At 44.3% G+C, this 23,165-nt stretch overlaps 2 protein-coding genes across 5 annotated transcripts; one reads left to right on the top strand and one right to left on the bottom strand.

Annotated features, from left to right (window-relative positions):
• The first annotated feature begins 1,219 nt into the window (after positions 1-1,219).
• LOC134572427 (uncharacterized) lies at positions 1,220-11,383 on the top strand. Of its 2 annotated transcripts, none has more exons than XM_063431392.1 (7): positions 1,220-1,657; positions 3,971-4,264; positions 8,381-8,674; positions 8,993-9,110; positions 9,192-9,223; positions 9,881-9,951; positions 10,834-11,383. In XM_063431392.1, the coding sequence occupies exons 1-7, from the start codon at positions 1,552-1,554 to the stop codon at positions 10,933-10,935; spliced, it is 1,017 nt and encodes a 338-aa protein (XP_063287462.1). In that variant the 5' UTR covers positions 1,220-1,551; the 3' UTR covers positions 10,936-11,383. The 2 variants fall into 2 exon arrangements, with proteins under 2 accessions (XP_063287462.1, XP_063287460.1); XM_063431390.1 differs by having other exon boundaries at positions 1,221-1,657; positions 3,968-4,264.
• Positions 11,384-11,413: 30 nt separating this feature from the next.
• DDAH2 (DDAH family member 2, ADMA-independent) lies at positions 11,414-21,234 on the bottom strand. Of its 3 annotated transcripts, none has more exons than XM_063431393.1 (7): positions 21,190-21,234; positions 16,644-16,909; positions 16,431-16,530; positions 15,908-15,981; positions 15,613-15,732; positions 15,256-15,399; positions 11,414-12,881 (listed from the first exon to the last, which is right to left on the bottom strand). In XM_063431393.1, the coding sequence occupies exons 1-7, from the start codon at positions 21,215-21,217 to the stop codon at positions 12,765-12,767; spliced, it is 849 nt and encodes a 282-aa protein (XP_063287463.1). In that variant the 5' UTR covers positions 21,218-21,234; the 3' UTR covers positions 11,414-12,764. The 3 variants fall into 3 exon arrangements, with proteins under 3 accessions (XP_063287463.1, XP_063287465.1, XP_063287464.1); XM_063431395.1 differs by lacking the exon at positions 21,190-21,234 and adding an exon at positions 20,528-20,648; XM_063431394.1 differs by lacking the exon at positions 21,190-21,234 and adding an exon at positions 20,528-20,647 and having other exon boundaries at positions 16,644-17,064.
• Positions 21,235-23,165: the final 1,931 nt, after the last annotated feature.

Consider the following 23,165-nt stretch of genomic DNA (forward strand, 5'->3'; position numbering starts at 1 on the left):
TGCCTATCCCTGCTGTAGGTAGATCCCACTGTTGGTACTTATTTGGGCTGTGTGTATACCCCTCCGATCTTTGTGACTTTTTAATATTTATCTTTTGATTGGATATTTTTATATTTTTACACTCTATTTCTATTTCGATTCTATTTCTAGGCTGTGGGTGAATTTAGATTTTCACAATGTAATTATAATTCACAAGATATCAATAAAGTTAATTCTAATTATATATTTGGTGTCTTCATTTTGTCTTTTTTCACATTTTCTGTGCACAATAATGTGTATTCAAATACAATAAATATGACACGTTGATATACATTTTCCTGTTTTATATATTTTCTATGGTCAATACAATAAAAAAAAGGATCAATAGCTTTAAACTTGCTAATAATTTTCGGTTTAATATTCGCTAAAAGACCATAATACCTGGGCAAAGGGCAGCCAACTTATAACAGACACTACACACAAAAAAAAAACATTGGGAGATTATTCTATTAGCTAGGCCTAAAAAGATAGGCTCACCTTTTAAAATATTATAATATTAAAGAATCGCCCTGTCGGCCAGGAGGGATCTGGCAGTAACATGGTTGCAGGTCTTGGTACTGCCTGCCGGGGCTGTGATAGCATAATAGACAATACATAAATTAAGGATAAATTGATGGTAAAAAAACAGATCCACCTGCATACAATAACATATGGGAACCATGGGAAAAATCGATTTAAATTATTACCAGGATTAATAGTTTCGCAGCAGGACAACACTCACGCCACCATTTTGTTCCTCTCTCTCTCTCTCTCTCTCTCTCTCATGTGTAACTGTTGCAGTTTGCATAAGGCCTGTCCTGTTAATTAGAAAAATAGGTCGAGCCAGACACACATTATAAACAGATGTTAATCGAATGTACTACGCTGCTTGACCAACAAATAAAAGATTTTAGAAAGATTAACCACTATATGCCCGATAGTTTATACATCAGAGAGAAAAATAAATGGTGTGCTATTCCTTTAAGAATATTTTTTTCGGATCCGAATTTTAATGTTATATATTAAGGTTTGTTTGGTTTTTAGGAAGGGTTAGTAACGCATGTTGATTTCCTGCAGCTGTTAGTGAGAAATCCAGCCAGAGCTCCCCCTTCCACTGATATAAGTGTAAATATAAACACTTATGATGGGTTTAAAACACAATGACATGTGTTGAGTCTGTGTGTACCAGATAACTCTTAGTAAATGCTGCTCCCTCATCCCTTCCTGATGGACGGCAGGAGGGAGAGTGAGAGGTAGAGAGACAGAAAGAGACAAGTAGAGTCAAAGAGAAGGAGAGACAGACAAAGAACGGGAGAGAGAGGGAAAGATACAGACACAAAATGGGACAGAAGTAAGGACAGACAAAAAGCAGATTGCCAACGCTCCCTTTTTCTGTCTTTCTGTGTGTTAGGTAGGATAGACAGACAGTCAAACGGAGGGGCAGGGAGGACATAGATATATAGGGTCTGAAAGGACAGACAGATATAAGGGTATAAAAGACAGATCAATACAGTAACCGACGCAGACAGGCAGATGAACAGAAAGCGCAGACAGAGGAGAAGAAGTGACACGAACAGTGGAATGTTGCTGCAGGTCTTGCTGACGCTCAGTGTAGGGGTCGCACATTGTGATGCTCAAGGTAAGTGTGAGTGGGCTTGAATATGTAGGTGTCTGACTGAGCAATGAATGGTGAAGACTTCGTTAAGCGCCTGAAAGTGTATCTGAAAGTTCTACTGATCCCCGTCTGCTCAGACGTAAAATACAAAGTCCTTCTAGCAGCGAGTGCGGCTGAGTGTACGCACGAGACGCCGTATTAAAATAACTGACACTAAAATTGTGAATTGTTTGGAATTAACCTGAGAATTTCACATTTAATGCCAGAATAGCTGATCTGAAACAGAGGACTCTGAGAACTTTTTAATACACAGTTTATAACGCCTGGCAGTTTGCCCTGTAAAGGGGGACACTTTAACTAAAATCTCATATGTAAGAGCCATCTTTGACATGCTTGCGGCACCTGGGATTGTGGGAGTTGCGCAATACCAGAAACATATAAAGTATCTTCAAGAAAAATACATTACTTTTAAACATGATTACTGTTAGAGAAAGATCGGACGCAACAAAATAAAAACCTCCAATTAAAATGCAGACATTTCATTTTAAAGAATACCGATACAATGACCTAAGGACCAGAGGGAGATCAGGGAGAGATGTGTGAACACAAGCCGTTTCTGACATGTTAATAAAGTTAAAGGGAGAGACGAGGGCTGATTCAACAATTCTAGAGATCTGGGCTCTGAGGTCCCCAGCCATTCTCTGGGCTCCGATTGCTTTCACTTGGAGAATTATTAAGCATTGGTATGACATTGTTAGACACTCATTATTGAAGCCCCGTGTGGCAAAAGCACAGCTTAGTGGAAAGGGGCCTTGACAGGGCTAGGAGATGGGCATTAGGAAGAAGCTATGTAGGAATTGGTGGTTTACAGGGTTAGGGGCTGGGCTATATAAATAGGCAGCCATCTTAGGAAATTCACTTTTAACTTGCCTACCTGGCTGAGTTTGTCCCTCGCTCCCTCCAAGGTTTTAATGGTGGGGTTTTCCCGTTCTGTCACAGCGGCGGGATAGGGAGCTGAAGGATAGGAAATAAGCTCTCCTTTAGGATGGTTTTGGAAATGGTTAATATGGTTCTTGGTAATTTTAAAAGGTTTCGAGCCCGTCGGTGCCTCAGAACCTGGTGGAGTAGGGGTATCCGGTTATACCCTTACCATGGTTAATTAAAATGTTGGCACTTTAATTTCTGTTTATGTTGAAATACTGTTTTATGTTATTAATTTATACATGGGTCATTGCCTTTTATATCTAACTGTGAGCATCCGGATGTGGTATGGCGGGAAGGGGCGGGGCAATGACCTTATCAATGTTAATTTATTACTATTATTAATAAAAGCAAATTTTGGACAATTTTGACCCATATACCCTAGTGTCCGTGTTTTATTGAGTTAGCTATGTGGGGGGTTTGTTCTGATTCCGCCTGCCCATATGGCGACTAATATCCTTCTACAGGAGATGGGGTCATTCTTTGAGTCTTCAAGTAAAGGAGCTGATGGTAAAAGAAGATGTTTTTTATTTTTATTTTAAATTTATGATCCTTTACCTGTGGCATAGTCGGTCGCCAACGTGCAGCAAAGAGGAAAAGAGATGGCAAACTGCAAAGTCTGCAGGTTCAATATCTTCTAATAATGTTTAGTACAACCCAACAGCCGGTAAAGTGTATTATAGCAGAGTATATACGGAATGACCATCAGAATTAATAAATTCCATATTCATGGATACAGGTGAAAGTTTGTATCTGTACATAAAAACATTGATTCCCATCATCTTCAGTTATTCTGCTGATGTAATAAGGATTGGAACCTTAAAGGGACACTGCACTATCCAAACACAAAACTATGTTTGTATTTTTCATTGTTGTGTATCTAACAACAGCTTGCAAAAGCTGCAGATCGTTTAAAAGCCCTCCCCTTCTAACCACGCCCACACTTACTGTGTCTGTCCAATCACAGACTTCCCAACTCAGGTAAATGAGAAATCTTTGTAAGACAGGTGCTCTGGGCAATTGCTGCCTCTTGATTTTAGCTCCACTGAGCTAACCAAAACAGGAAGTAACAGGACCTGTTTACTAACAGCCGGGGTTGTAACAAGGTTAATTTATAAAAGTGTACATTTTTATTGAAACTTGCATTTTTGGTAAAAGAAAAGAGCACACTTTTCATGCATGAAGCTCCTTAGGGCTAAAGTGCTTTAGGGGTCCGAAGTTTCTTTTAGAATGCATGGGGGGGAGAGGGGACAGAACATCCTGTTAAGACATTGTCTTTCATTGTTTTCTTTGTGTTTGCTGCAATGTTTTGCATGTTTCGGCCTCTCATTCCCGTTTGTATAATTATCTCAGCAGGATGTCTATCTTACCCAGAGCTGTCTCTGGAACTCGTAGAACACGGTGACGCCTTGCTATGCAGCTTTTGCCATAAGGACCTAATTGAACCCAAGAACGGTATCGTTTTTATCTGGAAATTAAATGGAGCAAAGGTCAATAACAAAAGCAAACAGAAAGGCCGGTACCCCCTGGAACGCAATTATAACAACAACAAACCGTGGACAGTGAAATGTGAACTGAAAAATTATTCTTATATCAATGCAGAGTATAACATGGAGCCAGCACAATTCAGACAGAGGAACTTGTATAAAGGTATCTGATAAAAGAATCTGATAAGTAGCTATGAATCAGTCAACCCCACCACACAGTGACGCAAATAGGGGTGCTACGAGTCTGTCCCTCCCCCTTCAGGGTATCACACTGACACACAGAGAAGTTGGAGTGGTTTTGGAGCCCGATGCGCAGTGGCTCACTCCCAGATTAAGCAGGTGTTTGCAAACAGTTTAAGGACCACTCATCAGAAAAGTTTTTTTTAGTTTTTTTAAATAAAATATAAGTTCAAAAAGAAATAGATTTGTCACCCCTTTTGTACAGGACAGGACAGGACTGTTCAGCCACATATATGCATAAGGTGGTGTGGCACTATAGGTGAGAGTTGGCCTCAGTTCACCAGCACCCTGGCAGGAGTGAAAGAGGGATCTGCAGTCCCCCACAGTCCTAGAATCAGTATGTTTTTTGATCCTAGTGTTTGAAAACCAACATTTAGTCCATATGGTCTTCCCTGCGTCTGTGCCGAGACTGAAATGGGCATGCTCATACAGACTAACTGGTTTTGTATATGGATAAAGGACTTTGTCATATATCAAACGGTAGGAATGAATACCTCTCTTTTTGTTTTTTTAACATATACTTTATTTAAAAAAAAAAAAAAAAAAACTCCTTTCAAAAACGGTTTAACCCGACAGTTTGCCTCCTGCGGCGATCTGCAGGTCCCCGAAGTGGCATCTTCTGAATCTCAGTTACAGGAAGCGCGGAGTGTCGCCGCTGATTGACTTAGACTCAGAGCAATCAGCTGATTGCTCTAAACCAATCCGTAGCTCCCCATTGATTGAAAAAAATATCTTAAAGTAAAGGGATATTGTCACGATTCGAGTATATACACACTATATTGGATCGCCAGTAATAGAGAGACCAAACATTTAAAAACACATGGAATTTGTAATTGTCTTTATACTGAAGGGTTTACTAAGGTATAAATAAATTATTCACAAAATGATTACTTATAATAACCAGAAAACATTGAAATATTTTCCCCACACACAAATAACTGATGAATAATATTTTGGAATAATATTAATTGATTCCTTATTGCCACTTAAACGGAAAGTTTAAAATGGTGTTCATCATTGTGGCTAGGGCCGTCTTTCCCCCTGGGCATCCTTTGATCTCCCCTACCAGCTCATGGAGAGACAACCCTGTTTTATGGCTGTGGGCCCTCTCAGGCTGGTGAGGAGATCAGAGATCTCTCTCACCCGCCCAAGGGCCCTTTGATCGGGGAGGTAGAACCCAGAGGAAGGGGGAGTGACCTGGGAGGAAGATCACTCCGTGCACAAGCAGGCTGTGTGGAGCATTGCCATGCATACGCTCCACACAGCATGCTGCGCACGGGAGGAGTGAAGATAGCCTGCAGCCAGAGGAACTGCAGGCTAAACAGAACTCACCAACGGACCGCCAGGGCTGGCTGTGTCCCCCTCCTTCACCAAAAGGTAAGAAGGAGGGTGAGGGGTACATAAATATTTTATTCATCATAATAAAAAAATAAAAAATATTTGCTCCCTGTACCTCTCACACACACAGCACTCCTCACGCACAAACACTGCACCTTTCACACACACACACCCCTCACTGCAGTTTGGGTGTATTCAGCACTGTGTGTATGTGTTTGTATTCAGCAGTCTGGGCAGTGGTGTATCTTGGTTTTGTGCTGCCCTAGGCAGGACAAAACTCAGACACCCCCCCCCGCGCGCGCCACCCAACCCTTCCCCCCTGCCCCGCCTTCTAAATACACACACATTCACTGACAGATACGCATACACTAGCTAACAGACACACACAGTCGGACACACACTAACAGACACACACACTAACAAACAGACACACACACTAACAAACACACACAGTCGGACACACACACACAGTGAGACACACACACTAACAGACACACACAGTCGGACAGACACACACTAACAGACACACACAGTGAGACACACACTAAGACACACACACACTAAGACACACACAGTCAGACACACACACTAAGACACACACAGTCAGACACACACACACACACTAACAGACACACACACACACTAACAGACACACACACAGTCACACACACACACACTAACAGACACACACACAGTCACACACACACACTAACAGACACACACACACACACTAACAGACACACACACACACACACACACTAACAGACACACACACACACACACACACTCACACTATCAGACACACACACACACACACACACACACACACACTATCAGACACACACACACACACACACACACACTATCAGACACACACAGTCAGAGACACACTCACATTAATACTTTTTTTTTTTTATTTACTCCCCCCCAGCCTCCTTACCTTTGGGAATGCTGGGGGTGGGGGTGGGGGGGGGGGTTCTCCCATTCCCTGGTGGTCCAGTGGCTGCAGGGCGGCACTGGCGGGCAGTCTGGGCGGCCGGCGAGGGAGCTCTTCCCCTGAGCTCTCTGCTCAGCTCCCTCGCGCGCCGCGCGCAGAGTGAGGCTGGGAGGTGGAGCCGGAATATGACGTCATATTCCGGCTCCCAGTCTCACTCTGCGGGCGGCGCGCGAGGGAGCTGAGCAGAGAGCTCAGGGGAAGAGCTCCCTCGCCGGCCGCCCAGCAACCAGCAACCAGCCCAGCATGTCTGTTAGCCGCAAGGCTAACAAGACATTTGCCTTGGGCATTTGGGGGTGGCGTTTTTTGCCGCCCCCTGGAAAATGCCGCCCAAGGCAAATGCCTTGTTTGCCTCGCGGCTAATACGCCCCTGAGTCTGGGTGTATCTAGCAATTTCTGTGTGTGTATTCACCAGTGTCTGTGTGTATTCAGTAGTATCTGTGCGTGTATTCAGCGGATTGTGCGTATGTACTCAGCAGTCAGTGTGTGTATTCAACAGTCTGTGTGCGCGTGTATTATGCAGTCTGTGACTATATTCAGCAGCCTGTGCGTATTCAGCAGATTGTGCATATGTACTCAGCAGTCTGTCTGTGTGCCCGTGTATTTGGCAGTCTGTGAGTATATTCAGCAGTCTGTGTATGTATGTATTGCATTTATTGAAGGTACCAATAAATATAAGCTCAATTTAATCAGTTTTATTCCTGTGAGGAGTTGTGTAGGCAGAGCCCCAGTGCACCACTTTGCCCGGAGGCTCATAATGCGGTTAAGGTGGCACTGATTATAACACATTATAGCGGTCTGCATTCGGTAAAGATCATCATTATGGCCACATTATAATGGTCTGCATGCAGTAGAGATCATCATTATGGCCACATTATAATGGGGTGCATGCAGTAGAGATCATCATTATGGCCACATTATACTGGGGTGCATGCAGTAGAGATTATCATTATGGCCACATTATAACGGTCTGCATGCAGTAGAGATCATCATTATGGCCACATTATAATGGGCTGCATGCAGTAGAGATTATCATTATGGCCACATTATAATGGGCTGCATGCAGTAGAGATCATAGTTATGGAAAATATAAGTGGGATTCAAATGAATGCAGGGTTGTAAAACTTGAACCAAGTAAGAATCAGAGAACAGAGAACTTTTTCACAGCTCTACCTACCGCCCATTCTAACGGACACCTACACATAAACAGCTTTCTTAGGGCAGTGAAGGTCGTTCGATAGAACAATACTTTGTATCTCTGTGTAGAATTCCACCAGATATGAAGTGGTATCGAGAAATCAGTGCCCAGTGATGGAGGAGATTGTAGAGGAGACGGGATGGTTTTTGCACAAAGCTACATTGCACTGCAACACCCATCATCACCAGCACACAGCTAGCTGGTGGACACGGTGTGGGCTGTGATTTTCTAGATGGAGAGCGTAAGTGGATCCACCAAATTCAATCTACTTTTTTTAAACCTCTTCCCGCTAATCCCTAGAACAGAGCTGGCAAACTGACTCCCACGTTACTGGATGAGAACTCCTTTAACTATTTGTCAATCTTTTGCATTCAAAAAGGTTTTGGAAGTGTAGTCCATTAACCAGCTATTTTTAGCTGGAGTTTGACATCCCTGCCCTTGAATGTTTTCAGACCTGTATATGCTGCATTTTCACATTTTGCCCTCTTTTTCCCTAATTATCTTTGCAGGGTGTACATCATACCCTTTGCTGTCTCTGGAACTCACAAAACAAGCCTCACTCGGCACCCTGCTATGCAGTTTTTGCCATAAGGACTTCATTCAACCTAAGAGGGACTTTAATTTCATCTGGAAGTTAAATGGAAGCAACGTCGTTAACGGGGACAGACAGAAAGACAGGTTCGTTCTGGACCTCACCAACCAAAACAACTATGGACAATGGACTTGTGAACTGGAGTATAACTCTCGTATCAGAGCACAGTATGACCTGGGACCTCCGATAGGAGATATGGATAAAGATATAGGTATGTGACAAAAGCTACACGGCTCTTTAACCCCTTAAGGACACATGACATGTGTGACGTCATGATTCCCTTTTATTCCAGAAGTTTGGTCCTTAAGGGGTTAACAAAACATCCATTCTGGGGTGACCGTGACATTGACGGAAGGGATAAAAAGTCTGACCCTCCCCTGCATTGTGACAGTTAGAAGGGGGTATAAGTCAAAGTTTACATAGTCTGTCCTTCTGAGGCAACAACACCGTAACAGACTGTGTGCTATAAGTTTGTCCCTTCCCATTTAGGTGACCCACGCTGACAGGCACTGTATGTTTATTTTTACAGCAAGCAATACAATTCCACACAGAATTCTAGTATCAATTATCACAGTAATCGTGTTAATTCTTCTCCTCATTGTCATCATCGCCACTGCCACAGCATGCTACATGATGGAACAATGCAGGTAATTTTCCAGACAGATATTTGTGCTATAACGGTTTGTTCTCTGCACAAACTGCAACTGATCTTCGCTCTCTCTTTACAGAAAGAAATCAGCTTACAAGCGAAAAAACAGAGGTAATCCCCTTGTTGAATACTTCCCCGTTTTATTTTGAAGTTGTGTACCATTTTTCTCATTTTTCCTTTTGCCTGGCCATAATTATCTTGGTTTGAGCCTCTACCTGTTCCATTTGTAATCTACTCATTTTGAAATTCACTCTTGTGGCTGCGGTTTATCACTAAACTGAGAATTGATCAGATAATTGCAAGTTTTAGGCAAGGCAAACTGAAAAAATAAAGAGTTCCAATGCAGTTATTTTTTTAATTTTTTAAATCCAGCCAGGCATTTTGTTCTATTCCACTGGTTAATGTCAGACAACTCCCCAAAATTAGGACCAAACTAATGTGAATAGCTGAAGCCCTTATGCCAACAATTATATTCATTAGAAGGGAGAAAGGAATTCATAGTTAATTATTCACTAAAACAATAATGAATTGAGAACCCAACTGCAAATTTTAGTCTGCAAAAGCTGAATAGTTTCTCAAAACAGGTTTAGTAAATAAAAAACATTTTAAAAATAATTTTGTAGTACTGGTGTACAATATAAGTACAGCCGAAACTTGCTCCCTGGACATTAGGATAGGTCTGAGCAATACCTGTACACACTTCTTCCCAGTGAAGAAAGGTGAAAGCATGTGTGGTGAAGGTTTCATTTTCATGGCTTTGTATTACAGAGAAACGATCCAGCACTGGTTCGTTAAAAGAGACTTTACGTTTAGAAACCCTTAAGACAGACATGAAAATGGTAAGTAACTGCAGCTTTAAAGAGGTGGCCCCACCGGTAACTTTCAAACTGATCCCCATTTGTAGAGTACATGTGGCTCAATTAGCAACACCAACAATGGACATAAGGTGGCGCTATAGCTCCTGAAGGCTGCCATGCATCATAAGGTAGAACTGGTACAGGTGACTTCCAGTCCACTACACAAAGGGATCATATATACAAAATAAAGCACCAGAAGTTTAGGAAAATAATTCTAAATAAAAAAAAAAAAAAAAAAAAAAAAAAAGACGTTTTATACATATAAATCAGACATTCAACTTATCCATAGGAATCTCTTGACGATCAGAGGGGAGCTGCCTAATGCGCTTAATAACCCCCATGTTACTTACTCCTAAACCAGAACACAAGCCAACTGGAAATAGAGGTTTCAACCATAAAGCTTTGAGGTTTTTTTTAATGTTCTATCCATAATAAACTGTTTACTGTATTGGTATTATAGGTTTACTACATTAGATTACCGGTACACGTTCCTGGTCTGTTTCAGTAATCATGGGTAGGGATATTGGTGACATTGTGGTTGAGCTCCAGCTGTGGTTTCTTATTTGGGATACTATTTCAATGAGAGTGTAAACCACCATGGTTTGTCCTCAAATAGATTACTCTAGGAGGGGGGGGGGCTACCTTCACGTCAGGGTCCTTATGGAAAGCTATTAAGCACCACAGGAGGATGGTATTGGCGTTAATTAGTCCATGTAAGGGGATCCCGGTTAGAATGCCTTTATGATGAGATTAACCCATTTTGTCTGATGGACATGGGTAGCAAGGCGCCAGCAAGTGCACTCTGAAACCAGTAACACCTCTATGGAATTCACATACTTGTAATTCTCTTTTCCATTTACTCAGGACGAGGATAATGTTTCCTACGTTGAGCTACAGTTGGGACCAAAGCAGCCCTCCCGAAACCTTGCAAATCCCCGTTCAACCATCTACGCCTCGATTATGTGATTCCGTGGGTTTTATCAGTAATGCAGACACCGTACCCAGACTTCTCAAAGTTATTGGTTGGTACAGGGATTTTTGGCCAGCTCCTTTAACTCCGTATACATGAAATCACATGGGTTGTTCTCTCTTCTCTAAGTTTAACCACCAACAGCTTATGTCTATTTACTAGTGAGAAACACTATGTTCTGGGCAAGAAAACAAAGAAAAATGACAGATGCGAAAACCATGTCTGAATGTATATATGCACAATTGAACTATTTCCCTAACTCATAGGAAAAACCAACCTTTACCCTCACATTATCCTGTGTAAAACGAAGCCAAATGCTGTCATTTTAGGCAACTGTGCTGATCGGTGACTGACAGGTGGAGAGACCATAGTCAAGATCTATAGATTTGTTAATGTACAGATAAATGTGTCACTTGAGAAGGAAAAGTACATTTTCTGTTAATAAAAAGTAAAACATTAAAAAACCGTCACAAATATTTGTTCTTGAAGCTCTTTAATTATAAACGCAGAGGAATATAAAAACACAATCGTTCTGTTTCCAGTATATTATAGATGGGGGACTGAAAGAGTGGAGGTATAAAAGTAGGGGGGGAATCTCTCTGGAAATCCCTACCATTGTGCACGCGTCATTTTCTTGTGTATGAAGCAATCTGCATCTCTCAGGAAAAGGCTTTCAGCTGTGACTGTGAATCATGTTGTGAAGCCGTTCTGCATTTCATATACAAAGACAAAGCCACAATCTGAACGAAAACCACCGAAATGTGGAAAGAAAAAAAGGTGCAGGCACAGATAGGTCTTATTTGGTGAAATATCACTTTGTTGGCACAAGAAAAACCACACTATAGTAGATGCATTAATACTGATTGTGATAAATACATACCCCCCAAATTCTAATTGAGATAATGGAAATATTTAAGGTGGAGTAATTACAAAACATTAAAAAGAAGATCAGACAGAATTCCAAGATCGAGGAGCGGATTCTGAGGAAATGGCAAAGTCTAATGAAACCTAAAAATATTGAACAGTGGAAGCTCAGCTCTGTGTAAAAATAACAGAGTTGGGGCATAATGGAGTCTGTATGATATGATGCGTTAAAGGGGCTTTAACATTTTAGCACCAAAAAGACTTTGAAATTAAGCACTGTTAAATGTGCTCCCATTAACTGACCACAGTGCAAGAGGCTGAGTGTTTATGAGTGGAAAAGAAAGTTTTAACCGAAATGTAATAAAAAGGACTGTTAAAAGTGACTGGTGGTTTTTAGGGGATATACTGGAAACGACATCAAAATGTTGTAAACGGGGACGCTGATCCTACGGCAGAGATAAGAGGAATTTGTTTATATTCTGGTAAATCGATCACAGCTCAAATAAGCGGGGCATCACTTATCAGAAATGGCACCAGCTGGAGGGGGTAACTGATCACTCCTAAGCACTCAGAACAGCCAAAACTCCAGGCTGTTGGAAGAGACTGGGGTTGTGCAAAAACAATTCAAGATTTTTCAAAACAAAGAACATCCACAACTTTTTAATTAAGGGGGGGGGGGGGAGAGAAAATAAAAAGTAACTATAGCCAGAAAATACTGAACTCTACAGGCAGCGTTCACTGTAGAAATCTGTGCACTTAATAAGCACATTGTGTGTGATGTGTATGTACACGCACGTACGGTATAAAAAGAACGCATTTATCTCCGTTTAATGCACTTAATATATCTAAAGTTTGAACTCTATTTATGCACATTGAGAGGGAGTGAGTGTACATACACACTCACACGGAGGAAAGCTGTCCATCTATGCAGGTCTCCCTTGGCCCGGCCGATATGTTGAGTTTATATCTCCACCTTGCGGCTTATTAGTATAGAGCAGGCCGTCAGACAGCCCCCAATCTTGGACACCTCTGAACAGGAAGCAGGGACCAGGGTGTAATCTGTGAGCTTCTGGAAGACCTATGATAGAGGCAGATTAAGGTAAATTAGAGCAAATGGACATGTTCTCCTGCATAGATTTGTCACAAGCTGTATTCCCTACAATTCACTGTATTGAATAAACACCATTACCATTGTAAGCTACTTCATGCCATCCCACAAGGAAGAGGGAATATACAGAACTGCAAAATTTAGCAATTTGGACAGATACCTATAATCAACTTGCAACTATTTTACCTTGAATTATACAGCAACGTTTTCCACAAATTACTACTTAGCAAGTTAATCCTAAAGTGTGTTAATGGCATTAGTAACTAAAAGTGAACGGTAATTTAACCCCTTAAGGACCCAACTTCTGGAATAAAAGGGAATCATGACATGTCACACATGCCATGTGTCCTTCCTTAAGGGGTTAAAGGCTTAAATTAGCCAGAAGAATATATAGTTTGAGAACGATTCCAGTTTATTCATTTCTTATGAGACGCATCTGGATGCACACTTGGCAATTGCTGCATATGTGCATCAGTTCCAATGCTTCTCAGAGAAGCATTGGATTTGTCAATGGAGAGAGGATACTGCCAGAGGCAGAGAGGCTGGCAGTGCCGAAGGAGCCTGGGTGCTTGAGTACAGAGTACAGTTCTCTTGGCAAAGCCCAATAGATTCTCTATGGGGTTCAGGTCAGGCAAGTTTGCTGGCCAATCAAGCACAGTAATCCCACGGTCATTGAACCAGGCTTTGGTGCTTTTGGCAGTGTGGGCAGGTGCCAAGTCCTGCTGGAAAACAAAGTCAGCATCCCCATAAAGCTAGTCTGCGGAAGGAAGCATGAAGTGCTCTAAAATCTCCTGGTAGACGGCTGCGTTGACCCTGGACTTAATAAAGCACAGTGGACCAACACCAGCAGATGATATGGCTCCCCAAATAAACAGACTGTGGGATCTTCACACTGACTTCAAGCATCTTGCAGTGTGTGCCTCTCCATTCTTCCTCCAGATTCTAGGTCCTTTGTTTCCAAATGAGATGCAAAAGTTGCTCTCATCAGAAAAGAGGACTGTGGACCACTGAGCAACAGACCAGGTCTGTTTATCTTTAGCCCAGGTAAGACGCTTCTGACGTGGTTTGTTATTCAGGAGCAGCTTGACAAGAGGAATACGACATCTGAAGCCAGTGACCAGGATCCGTCTGTGTGTGGTGGCTCTTGATGCACTGACTCCAGCCTCAGTCCACTCCTTGTGAAAGTCCCCAACACATTTGAATGGCCTTTTCCTGACAATCCTCTCCAGACTGCAGTCATCCCTGCTGCTTGTGCACCTTTTTCTTCCACACTTTTCCCTTCCCCATAACTTTCTATTAATGTGCTTTGATACAGCACTTTGGGAACATCCAACTTCCTTCGCAATTACCTTTTGAGGCTTTCCCTCCTTATGGACGGTGTCAATTATGGTTTTCTGCACAACTGTCAGGTCAGCAGTCTTCCCCATGATTGTAATTTCTACTGAACCAGACTGAGAGACCATTTAAAGGCTCAAAAACCCTTTGCAGGTGTTATGGCTTACTTAGCTGATTATAGTGGGACACTGAGCCTAGAATATTGCACCTTTTCACAATATTCTAATTTACCGAGATTGTGGATTTGGGGTTTTCATGAGCTGTAAGCCATAATCATCGCACTTATGACAAATCACGGCTTGAGCTATCTTGCTTTGCATGTAATGCGTCTATCTCATATAATAATAGTTTCCCCTTTTACGTTGCATTACTGAAGTAAATGAACTTTTGCACGATATTCTAATTTTTAGAGTATCACCTGTATATACAAACATTATGTAAGCTTTGGCTGCTATGCCATCAGCACAGGCCTAAACTACTAATAGTTACTGAAGGAGATCTGCATTCATTTAGAACAATCCTACAACGCCCAGCGGAAAACATACAGCAAAGCTACACATTGCGGGAATGTTTCAATGTGCACTCAACTCTGACTGCTAGTTTTAGTCGGACAACCTATACATTTAAAGGGACACTAAGCACCATAAGCACTACAGCAGAGTGTGTTATTACAGCTTATTGTAGCTGTTAAGGTAAATGGTACAAATTTACCATGTTTTTCTCCCCAATCATAAGATCTTCCTCAAACTGAGGAAGGCATTGGGACAGAAACGTTGCTCATTTATATTGGATACTGATGTGCTTGGCCCTTAAGATAATACAATTATGCTGGAGTTATTGTATGTGGGTGTACTCCTCTGATGAGCTGCAGATCTCTCCTCTGTCACAGCACCAATAAGACTATCAATGCAGGGTTATAAAGCTTTGATTTGACAAAGTTACCCAATACTGCACAATAGCTACATATTGATAATTAGCACTTTTTTGAGGAGTATGTTATGCTCGGTACCTGGACGCTGTTTGGGTACTCGTCAGCACTGCGATGGATTAGCACATTCGTTTTGGTGCCCACTCGAGCGTAAATGCAGTTAGCGGCAGGATCGTCCGGTACAGTGAGGGTCTCGTAATGATGATCTGTCAGCTGCTCCATCACCTGACGAAGACAGACAGCAGGTTTTAGAAAACACAATTAAACACCACTCTGAAACAAAGGCAAGATGATTCTCCTCCCCCCCTCCCCCCCCCTTTGACACAGCACTTGCTGTTTATTAAAAGTTAAAGGAAACCTCTCTTACAAATATAAGCATTTGCCCTAAAGTGGCATGTGGAACAGGTATTATGGAACCTTCTCAAACAAAGGTCTTACCTTGAGTGCTTTCTTTGCAGTGTCACTGCTTCCTATGACTAAGGTGTCCGGGCCCCCCATACTGCAGAAACTTTTAAGATGCAAATCATCCGGAACTGGGACAGTAGAGACGGCATAATCCTATAAGGAAAGGCAAAGCAGAGGGAACACAGACAATTCAAGGCAAAATGAAGATAAGACAGGTGTGAGCTCAGAGCAGAGACCTCCAGACAGAGCATTTTTGGGGGTGGGATTAAGAAGCAGAGCATTGTGGGTCGCTAGCATGATCGGAACACCGAATTAACAGATCTAATACCTGATAGGTTTTCGCCACCATTTCTGCTCCTCTGAGATTGGTCCATTTAGATAAACCCACAAATATCTCCGTCCCTGCAAAATAAAAGGAGATGACGCTACCTTCAGTACAAGAACTAAAGCCAAGTTCAACCTCAGACGGTCATACAAGATGCAGTCAGTAATTTTAGGAATGGACCATAAGAAAAAACAACCAGTGAGACATGTTTACAGAGCCTGGTACTGCAAGGTAGGATTGGCACAGTTACAGACAGGGACAAGCACCTATTGGAAAGGAATCTAGGGAGGTGAACCCGAATATTCAGAAAAGACCAGCCCAGCTAGGGTTTGCAGTTCACATAAAAAGATAAATCCAGGAGACTCCAGGTACGGCACAAAGATCAACAAAGAAAAATAACGTACAGCTAGCCTTGGCAGTTCCAACAGTACCTCTATATAACTCCTTGGGGGGAAAACACAGGAGAACCCAATGTCTCTGGCACTACCGCTAGATGTGTCTGGACCAGGCCTAGACTGGCACTTACCTGTGAAAAGAATATCACTGGCATCTATTGTGGCGTTCTCATCTGTGATTTCAAAAACCCGGAATTTCAATTCTTCGAACAGCTTCTGCAAGCCTTCAGTCTGACAGAGAAGAGAAACATACAGATGCTGTTATTTAATCTTTTTCCACGCACAGATGGCAGATTATGGATGTAACCCATATGCAGGGAATGCAAGAGAAAGCATGGGATCACCTCTTTCCTTCTAGCTGGTATCCATGGCCGAGTGATGAGTGCTGTATCCGCAATCACTACCGCCGTGTCACCAGTCAGTTGCCCCCTTGGCAGGTCCTCATTAGGGGGAAGCTCCACTACCTGCAAGCCCAGCTTCTGCCTCAGAATGCCACAGTACACACCACTCTCCCTTTGTGCTCTTGCCAGTTCGATCTTCCCATCCGCCTCCTGTGCCAGGGAGGAGGGCACACCCCTGACCACGGCATGGGTGTAGCGCCCAGTCATTGCTAATGCCCCAAGAAGGGGTGAGAAAGAAAATGCTAAACTCACACAGGTGCTACTGAGAGAACAATCCTTTCTACCTGCTTGCTACTGAATCCCTCTCCCCCTCTGTTAAATCTCCTCTTCTCCAGAACTCTGGTTTGTTTCCTGCATTCACTTCCTGGGAAGAGAAAATGTATTTTCAGAATATTTACATAGAACAAGATGCAGCTGTGTGTATACGTGCCATAGAGCTACAAGAAAGAGGACACGATATAGAGTAAGACAACACAGAACTGGCATTTGGCTTCCCGTAATATATAGGGCTCAATTTAAGATTCTGGTACTTACTAACAAATCGTTTCAAAATGCTGCTCCAACCTACCCATCCTCCCTAATACACAAGTATGTCCCGTCTAGGCCCTTACGCTCTGCCGAAGACCTACGTCTATCCGCTGTCCGTACTCCCACCTCTGATGCTCGCCATCAAGACTTCTGTAGGGCTGCACTGTTGCTGTGGAACTCCCTTCCCTTCTCCATTAGACTGCTTTTTAGTGGTTTAACATGGTCAAGGTCCCTGGAGTCTATGTGCAGTGTTTCACTTGAAAGTTTAACCCCACCGGCAGCGTCGCTGGGTTGTCATGACGTAGCCCGGAACAAGAGTTCTGGGCTGGCTAATGCCAATTCTGTGAAATTTTAGCTGCACATGATATCGGTCATTGGCTGTGAGTGGACAGCTGACACTCGACCAGTGAATGGAGAGTGCGGTGGTGTCTAGCTTCACTAGATCATCAGATCTCAGTAGGGACCCTGGTATGGGGGGGAGGGGGGGACACCAATGCTAAATGAGTTTCCCCATTACAAGAGGACCGGGTGATATCATAACCACTACAGCAGGCGGGAGCAGTTATTATGCTTTGAGCAACCCTTTAATCTACATATTGGCAAGAGAACAAACTAAGTCCCTGTTCAAACAAACGTACAGGCTTAGTCACCTCTTATTCTGCATGCCAGTTATCCCCATTCTAGAATTGTAAAGCACCGAGAAATACATTGGCACTATATAAATGCCAATAATAATAATACTTCCAGATACATTTGTTAAACATAATGGATAAGTAAACTGAATCCTAAAATCCTGAGAAGAAAGGCTCTCTGTAGTTTTAACACCCAAAAACCTATTTATTAATTATTTTTTAAATAGTACACACACACTTTCAACAAGAACCAGTCTACGCACACATTGCCATGAATGGTATCCATGTGGCACTGTGAGACCTGCGGGGAAGGAGTAGGCCTATCAGTAATGCTGCACATTGTTCTGGATCCTGTAAAGGAGTTTTCTGGATTGACATTACAGGAAGTGGTGTCCCTGGGATTAATGGGGCTGCTCTGCAGCATGCAAGGGGTTACAGGGCTCTTAGATCCATTAACACTAAATGCTTGTGATCAATGCATTATTGAATGGGGTTAAAGGTCACATATGGACATTTTGATTAATCAATAAAAGTAGACTTTTAAACAGACAGAAGACTGTCCTACAAAGTGACTGCAGATGTGAATGTGGGAAGATGCCTCTGGGTGTCTTGGTGCCACTGCCAATATACTCCACGACAGTCTATTGAAAGACAATAAGACAGCTAATATATGGTGTCTCTTCCCAACTCAAACACATTTCTTCTTAAAAATACCCTCTTATGCAAAAACAAAAAAACACATCCTGACAGACTCCCCACTTCAAATAGAGCCCCATGACAGACATTCATGGCAACTCCCCCCCCCCCCCCTTCTGCAAACAGACCCCCTGACAAAGACCCCCATCACAGACCACCCCCACGCAGACAGACCCCCCCCCCCCCCAACTGTAAACAGACCCCTAGCAGACACCTTCTCTCCACTGGAAACAGACCCCCAGACTCCCCCACCCATCACAGACAGACCCCCGTCTTAAACAGACCCCTTCATCACAGACCACCTCACCGCTGACAGACCCCCTAACATCCACAACTGTAAACAGACCCCCAGACAGACTCCCCCCCCCCACAGGTTTATCCTCCCCCACAAAGACAATTTGAGAGACACCACCAGAGCCAAGAGACACATCACACAGAGACACTCACTGAACATACACCCCAACAGAGCCCCCCCCACAGAGCTGACAGCCACCCCAACAGAGCCCCCCCCCCACAGAGCTGACAGCCACCCCAACAGAGCCCCCCCCCACAGAGCTGACAGCCACCCCAACAGAGCTGACAGCCACCCCAACAGAGCCCCCCCCCACAGAGCTGACAGCCACCCCAACAGAGCCCCCCCCCCACAGAGCTGACAGCCACCCCAACAGAGCCCCCCCCCCCACAGAGCTGACAGCCACCCCAACAGAGCCCCCCCCCCCACAGAGCTGACAGCCACCCCAACAGAGCCCCCCCCCACAGAGCTGACAGCCACCCCAACAGAGCCCCCCCCACAGAGCTGACAGCCACCCCAACAGAGCCCCCCCCCACAGAGCTGACAGCCACCCCAACAGAGCCCCCCCCCCACAGAGCTGACAGCCACCCCAACAGAGCCCCCCCCCCACAGAGCTGACAGCCACCCCAACAGAGCCCCCCCCCCACAGAGCTGACAGCCACCCCAACAGAGCTCCCCCCCACAGAGCTGACAGCCACCCCAACAGAGCCCCCCCCCCCACAGAGCTGACAGCCACCCCAACAGAGCCCCCCCCCCACAGAGCTGACAGCCACCCCAACAGAGCCCCCCCCCCACAGAGCTGACAGCCACCCCAACAGAGCCCCCCCCCACAGAGCTGACAGCCACCCCAACAGAGCCCCCCCCCCACAGAGCTGACAGCCACCCCAACAGAGCCCCCCCCCACAGAGCTGACAGCCACCCCAACAGAGCCCCCCCCCCCCAGAGCTGACAGCCACCCCAACAGAGCCCCCCCCCACAGAGCTGACAGCCACCCCAACAGAGCCCCCCCCCACACAGAGCTGACAGCCACCCCAACAGAGCCCCCCCCCACAGAGCTGACAGCCACCCCAACAGAGCCCCCCCCCACACAGAGCTGACAGCCACCCCAACAGAGCCCCCCCCACACAGAGCTGACAGCCACCCCAACAGAGCCCCCCCCCCCCCACAGAGCTGACAGCCACCCCAACAGAGCCCCCCCCCCCACAGAGCTGACAGCCACCCCAACAGAGCCCCCCCCCAGAGCTGACAGCCACCCCAACAGAGCCCCCCCCCCCACCCAGAGCTGACAGGGTCCCCCCCTCCCCCCCCCCAGAGACCCCCCCTCCTCACAGAGACCCCCCCTCCTCGAGCAGACACCAGAGATCGCTTAATACACACCAACATAGACCCCCCTAATATGGGAGACATTTTTATCCATAGGGTGACACTGTTTTCAAGAGACAGCCTAATGCAGGGAGCTAGACACACCCTGAATCAGGAGACGGCATAATACATTGATTTATGGAGAGACAGACGCCCAGAATGAGAGACATCCTGCAATTTAGAAAGATGGAGACATGCAGGGAATTAGACAGCTGCCAGAGACAGACTGACAGCCACACAATGCCAGGGGAAGGAATGAGACAGTCAGGGAGAGCTGGGCCTGCAGAGAGACAGCCAGAGAGGAGGGAGACACTCACCGCAGGGAGGAGAGGGACAGCCACGTGACAGCTCCTTGTCCCCAAACCGCAGAGAGCCAGGGGTCACCGAGTCCTTCCCTACAGCCCCCCTATCCCAGCCTTCGTCCCCCTCCCTCCATCATCAGCATCATCATCCTCCCTCCCCCTTTATCTTCACCACTCCTCCATCAATCCAGGGAGTGCTCCCAATACACAGAGAGACCACCTCCCATCACCCCACATACAGGGATAGCACCCCCTAACACGCAGACACATCACCCCACATACAGGGATAGCACCCCCTAAGCAGACACATCACCCCACATACAGGGATACCACCCCCTAATGCACAGACACATGACTGAGTGTTCTTAATACAGGGGTACCACCCCCTAATACATAGTCCTATCCTGATGGTGAGAGTGGTCAGACCCATCTTGTATCCGTGGACATATCTATTCATGCTGGTATAACCGGTTAGGGTTGTCTTGCAGTGTGGAGCATTCAGATGCTACTAAAATTTAATTATTAAACTTAGGAGGATCCCTAATGGAAATACTGTAGTTAATTTATCTCCTGCAGCAACACAGAACATACTAATGGCCTGGAAATCAAGGTGGCTCTAGCAGCTCTGCTACTAAACCTCCCAATAGGGCCCCCTCCTAAAGAATGGGGGTCCATACCGTTCACTCTATCCATATAGCTAGGCATGGTGACCTATCAGCTGTACAGCTTGCAAACTCCTGAGATCTGGGTGTCTGAACAGGGTGAGCTACCTGCTAGCACACCTATAATAACTCTGGTTCCTGATCAGGGAGGAGTTATTTATTATTAACCATTAAGTGTCATCTTCAACATTACTGTGAGTTTTATAGCTGTGGAGCTCTGTGATATTCGTAAAGACACAGCACATTACTGTGAGTTTATACCTGTTGAGCTCTGTTATATACGTAGACACACTGCACATTATTGTGTGTTTATACCTGTGGAGCTCTGTGCTATACTTGGAGACACTGCATATTACTGTGAGTTATATAGCTGTGGAGCTCTGTGATATACACACTGTACATTACTGTGAGTTTTATAGCTGTGGAGCTCTGTGATGTACACATACACACTGTGCATTACTGTGAGTTTTATAGCTGTGGAGCTCTGTGATGTATGCATACACACTCCACATTACTGTGAGTTTATACCTATGGAGCTCTGTGATATATGTGGAGACACTGCACATTACTGTGAGTTTTATAGCTGTGGAGCTCTGTGATATACACACTTCACATTACTGTGAGTTTTATAACTGTGGAGCTCTGGGATGTATGTAGACACAGCACATTACTGTGGGTTTATACCTGTGGAGCTCTGTGCTATACTTGGAGACACTGCACATTACTGTGAGTTTTATAGCTGTGGAGCTCTGCGATGTACGCATACACACTGTACATTACTGTGAGTTTTATAGCTGTGGAGCTCTGTGATGTACGCATACACATTCCACATTATTGTGAGTTTATACTTATGGAGCTTTGTGATATATGTAGAGACAGTGCACATTACTGTGAGCTTATACCTGTGGAGCTCTGTGATGTACGCATACACACTCCACATTACTGTGAGTTTATACCTATGGAGCTTTGTGATATATGTAGAGACACTGCACATTACTGTGAGTTTATACCTATGGAGCTTTGTGATATATGTAGAGACACTGCACATTACTGTGAGTTTATACCTATGGAGCTCTGTGATGTACGCATACACACTCCATATTACTGTGAGTTTATACCTATGGAGCTTTGTGATATATGTAGAGACACTGCACATTACTGTGAGTTTATACCTATGGAGCTCTGTGATATATGTAGAGACACTGCACATTACTGTGAGTTTTATAGCTGTGGAGCTCTGTGATGTACGTAGACACACTGCATGTTACTGTGAGTTTATACCTATGGAGCTCTGTGATATATGTAGAGACACAGCACATTACTGTGAGTTTTATAGCTGTGGAGCTCTGTGATGTACGTAGACACACTGCATGTTACTGTGAGTTTATACCTATGGAGCTCTGTGATATATGTAGAGACACTGCACATTACTGTGAGTTTTATAGCTGTGGAGCTCTGTGATATATGTAGAGACACTGCACATTACTGTGAGTTTTATAGCCGTGGAGCTCTGTGATTATATGTAGAGACACTGCACATTACTGTGAGTTTTATAGCTGTGGAGCTCTGTGATGTACGTAGACACACTGCATGTTACTGTGAGTTTATACCTATGGAGCTCTGTGATATATGTAGAGACACAGCACATTACTGTGAGTTTTATAGCTGGTGAAGCAGTTTTAAATGGCAATAATAAATATTTTTTTTTTGTATAAACGAATTGTGTTATTGATATGATTAATTATTAGGCGCAGTTTCTGAAATCCCAAATAAAGGATCCACATATTCCCCTTCGTTGTTTACTTGAATGCTGGAATGGTACAAAGCACACGACTTGGCCAAATCTCACATAATAGGCACATGAGGTTGTTTGTGGTCTTCGTAATGGCTGGTTTAAGCGTTACAATGGTTTTAAAATCCCACATGGAGCGTGCGGCTGAGTTCTCAACGTTTAATGAATACAATTCTTGCCACGTTCCCCTCCATATTTA

The sequence above is a fragment of the Pelobates fuscus genome, chromosome 9 (genome assembly GCF_036172605.1).
Source record: "Pelobates fuscus isolate aPelFus1 chromosome 9, aPelFus1.pri, whole genome shotgun sequence".
Lineage (NCBI taxonomy): Eukaryota > Metazoa > Chordata > Amphibia > Anura > Pelobatidae > Pelobates > Pelobates fuscus.

Excerpts from the sequence above, each read along its gene's own strand:
- LOC134572427 (XM_063431390.1), top strand. The coding sequence starts at position 1,552 with ATGAACAGAAAGCGCAGACAGAGGAGAAGAAGTGACACGAACAGTGGA. Across the intron at positions 4,265-8,380 it reads ACAGAGGAACTTGTATAAAG|GGTGTACATCATACCCTTTG; the intron begins GTATCTGATAAA and ends TTATCTTTGCAG. Across the intron at positions 8,675-8,992 it reads AGATATGGATAAAGATATAG|CAAGCAATACAATTCCACAC; the intron begins GTATGTGACAAA and ends TTATTTTTACAG.
- DDAH2 (XM_063431393.1), bottom strand. The coding sequence starts at position 21,217 with ATGCCTAGCTATATGGATAGAGTGAACG. Across the intron at positions 16,910-21,189 it reads CTATATGGATAGAGTGAACG|CAATGACTGGGCGCTACACC; the intron begins GTATGGACCCCC and ends TTGGGGCATTAG. Across the intron at positions 15,982-16,430 it reads CAGTGATATTCTTTTCACAG|GGACGGAGATATTTGTGGGT; the intron begins GTAAGTGCCAGT and ends TTTATTTTGCAG.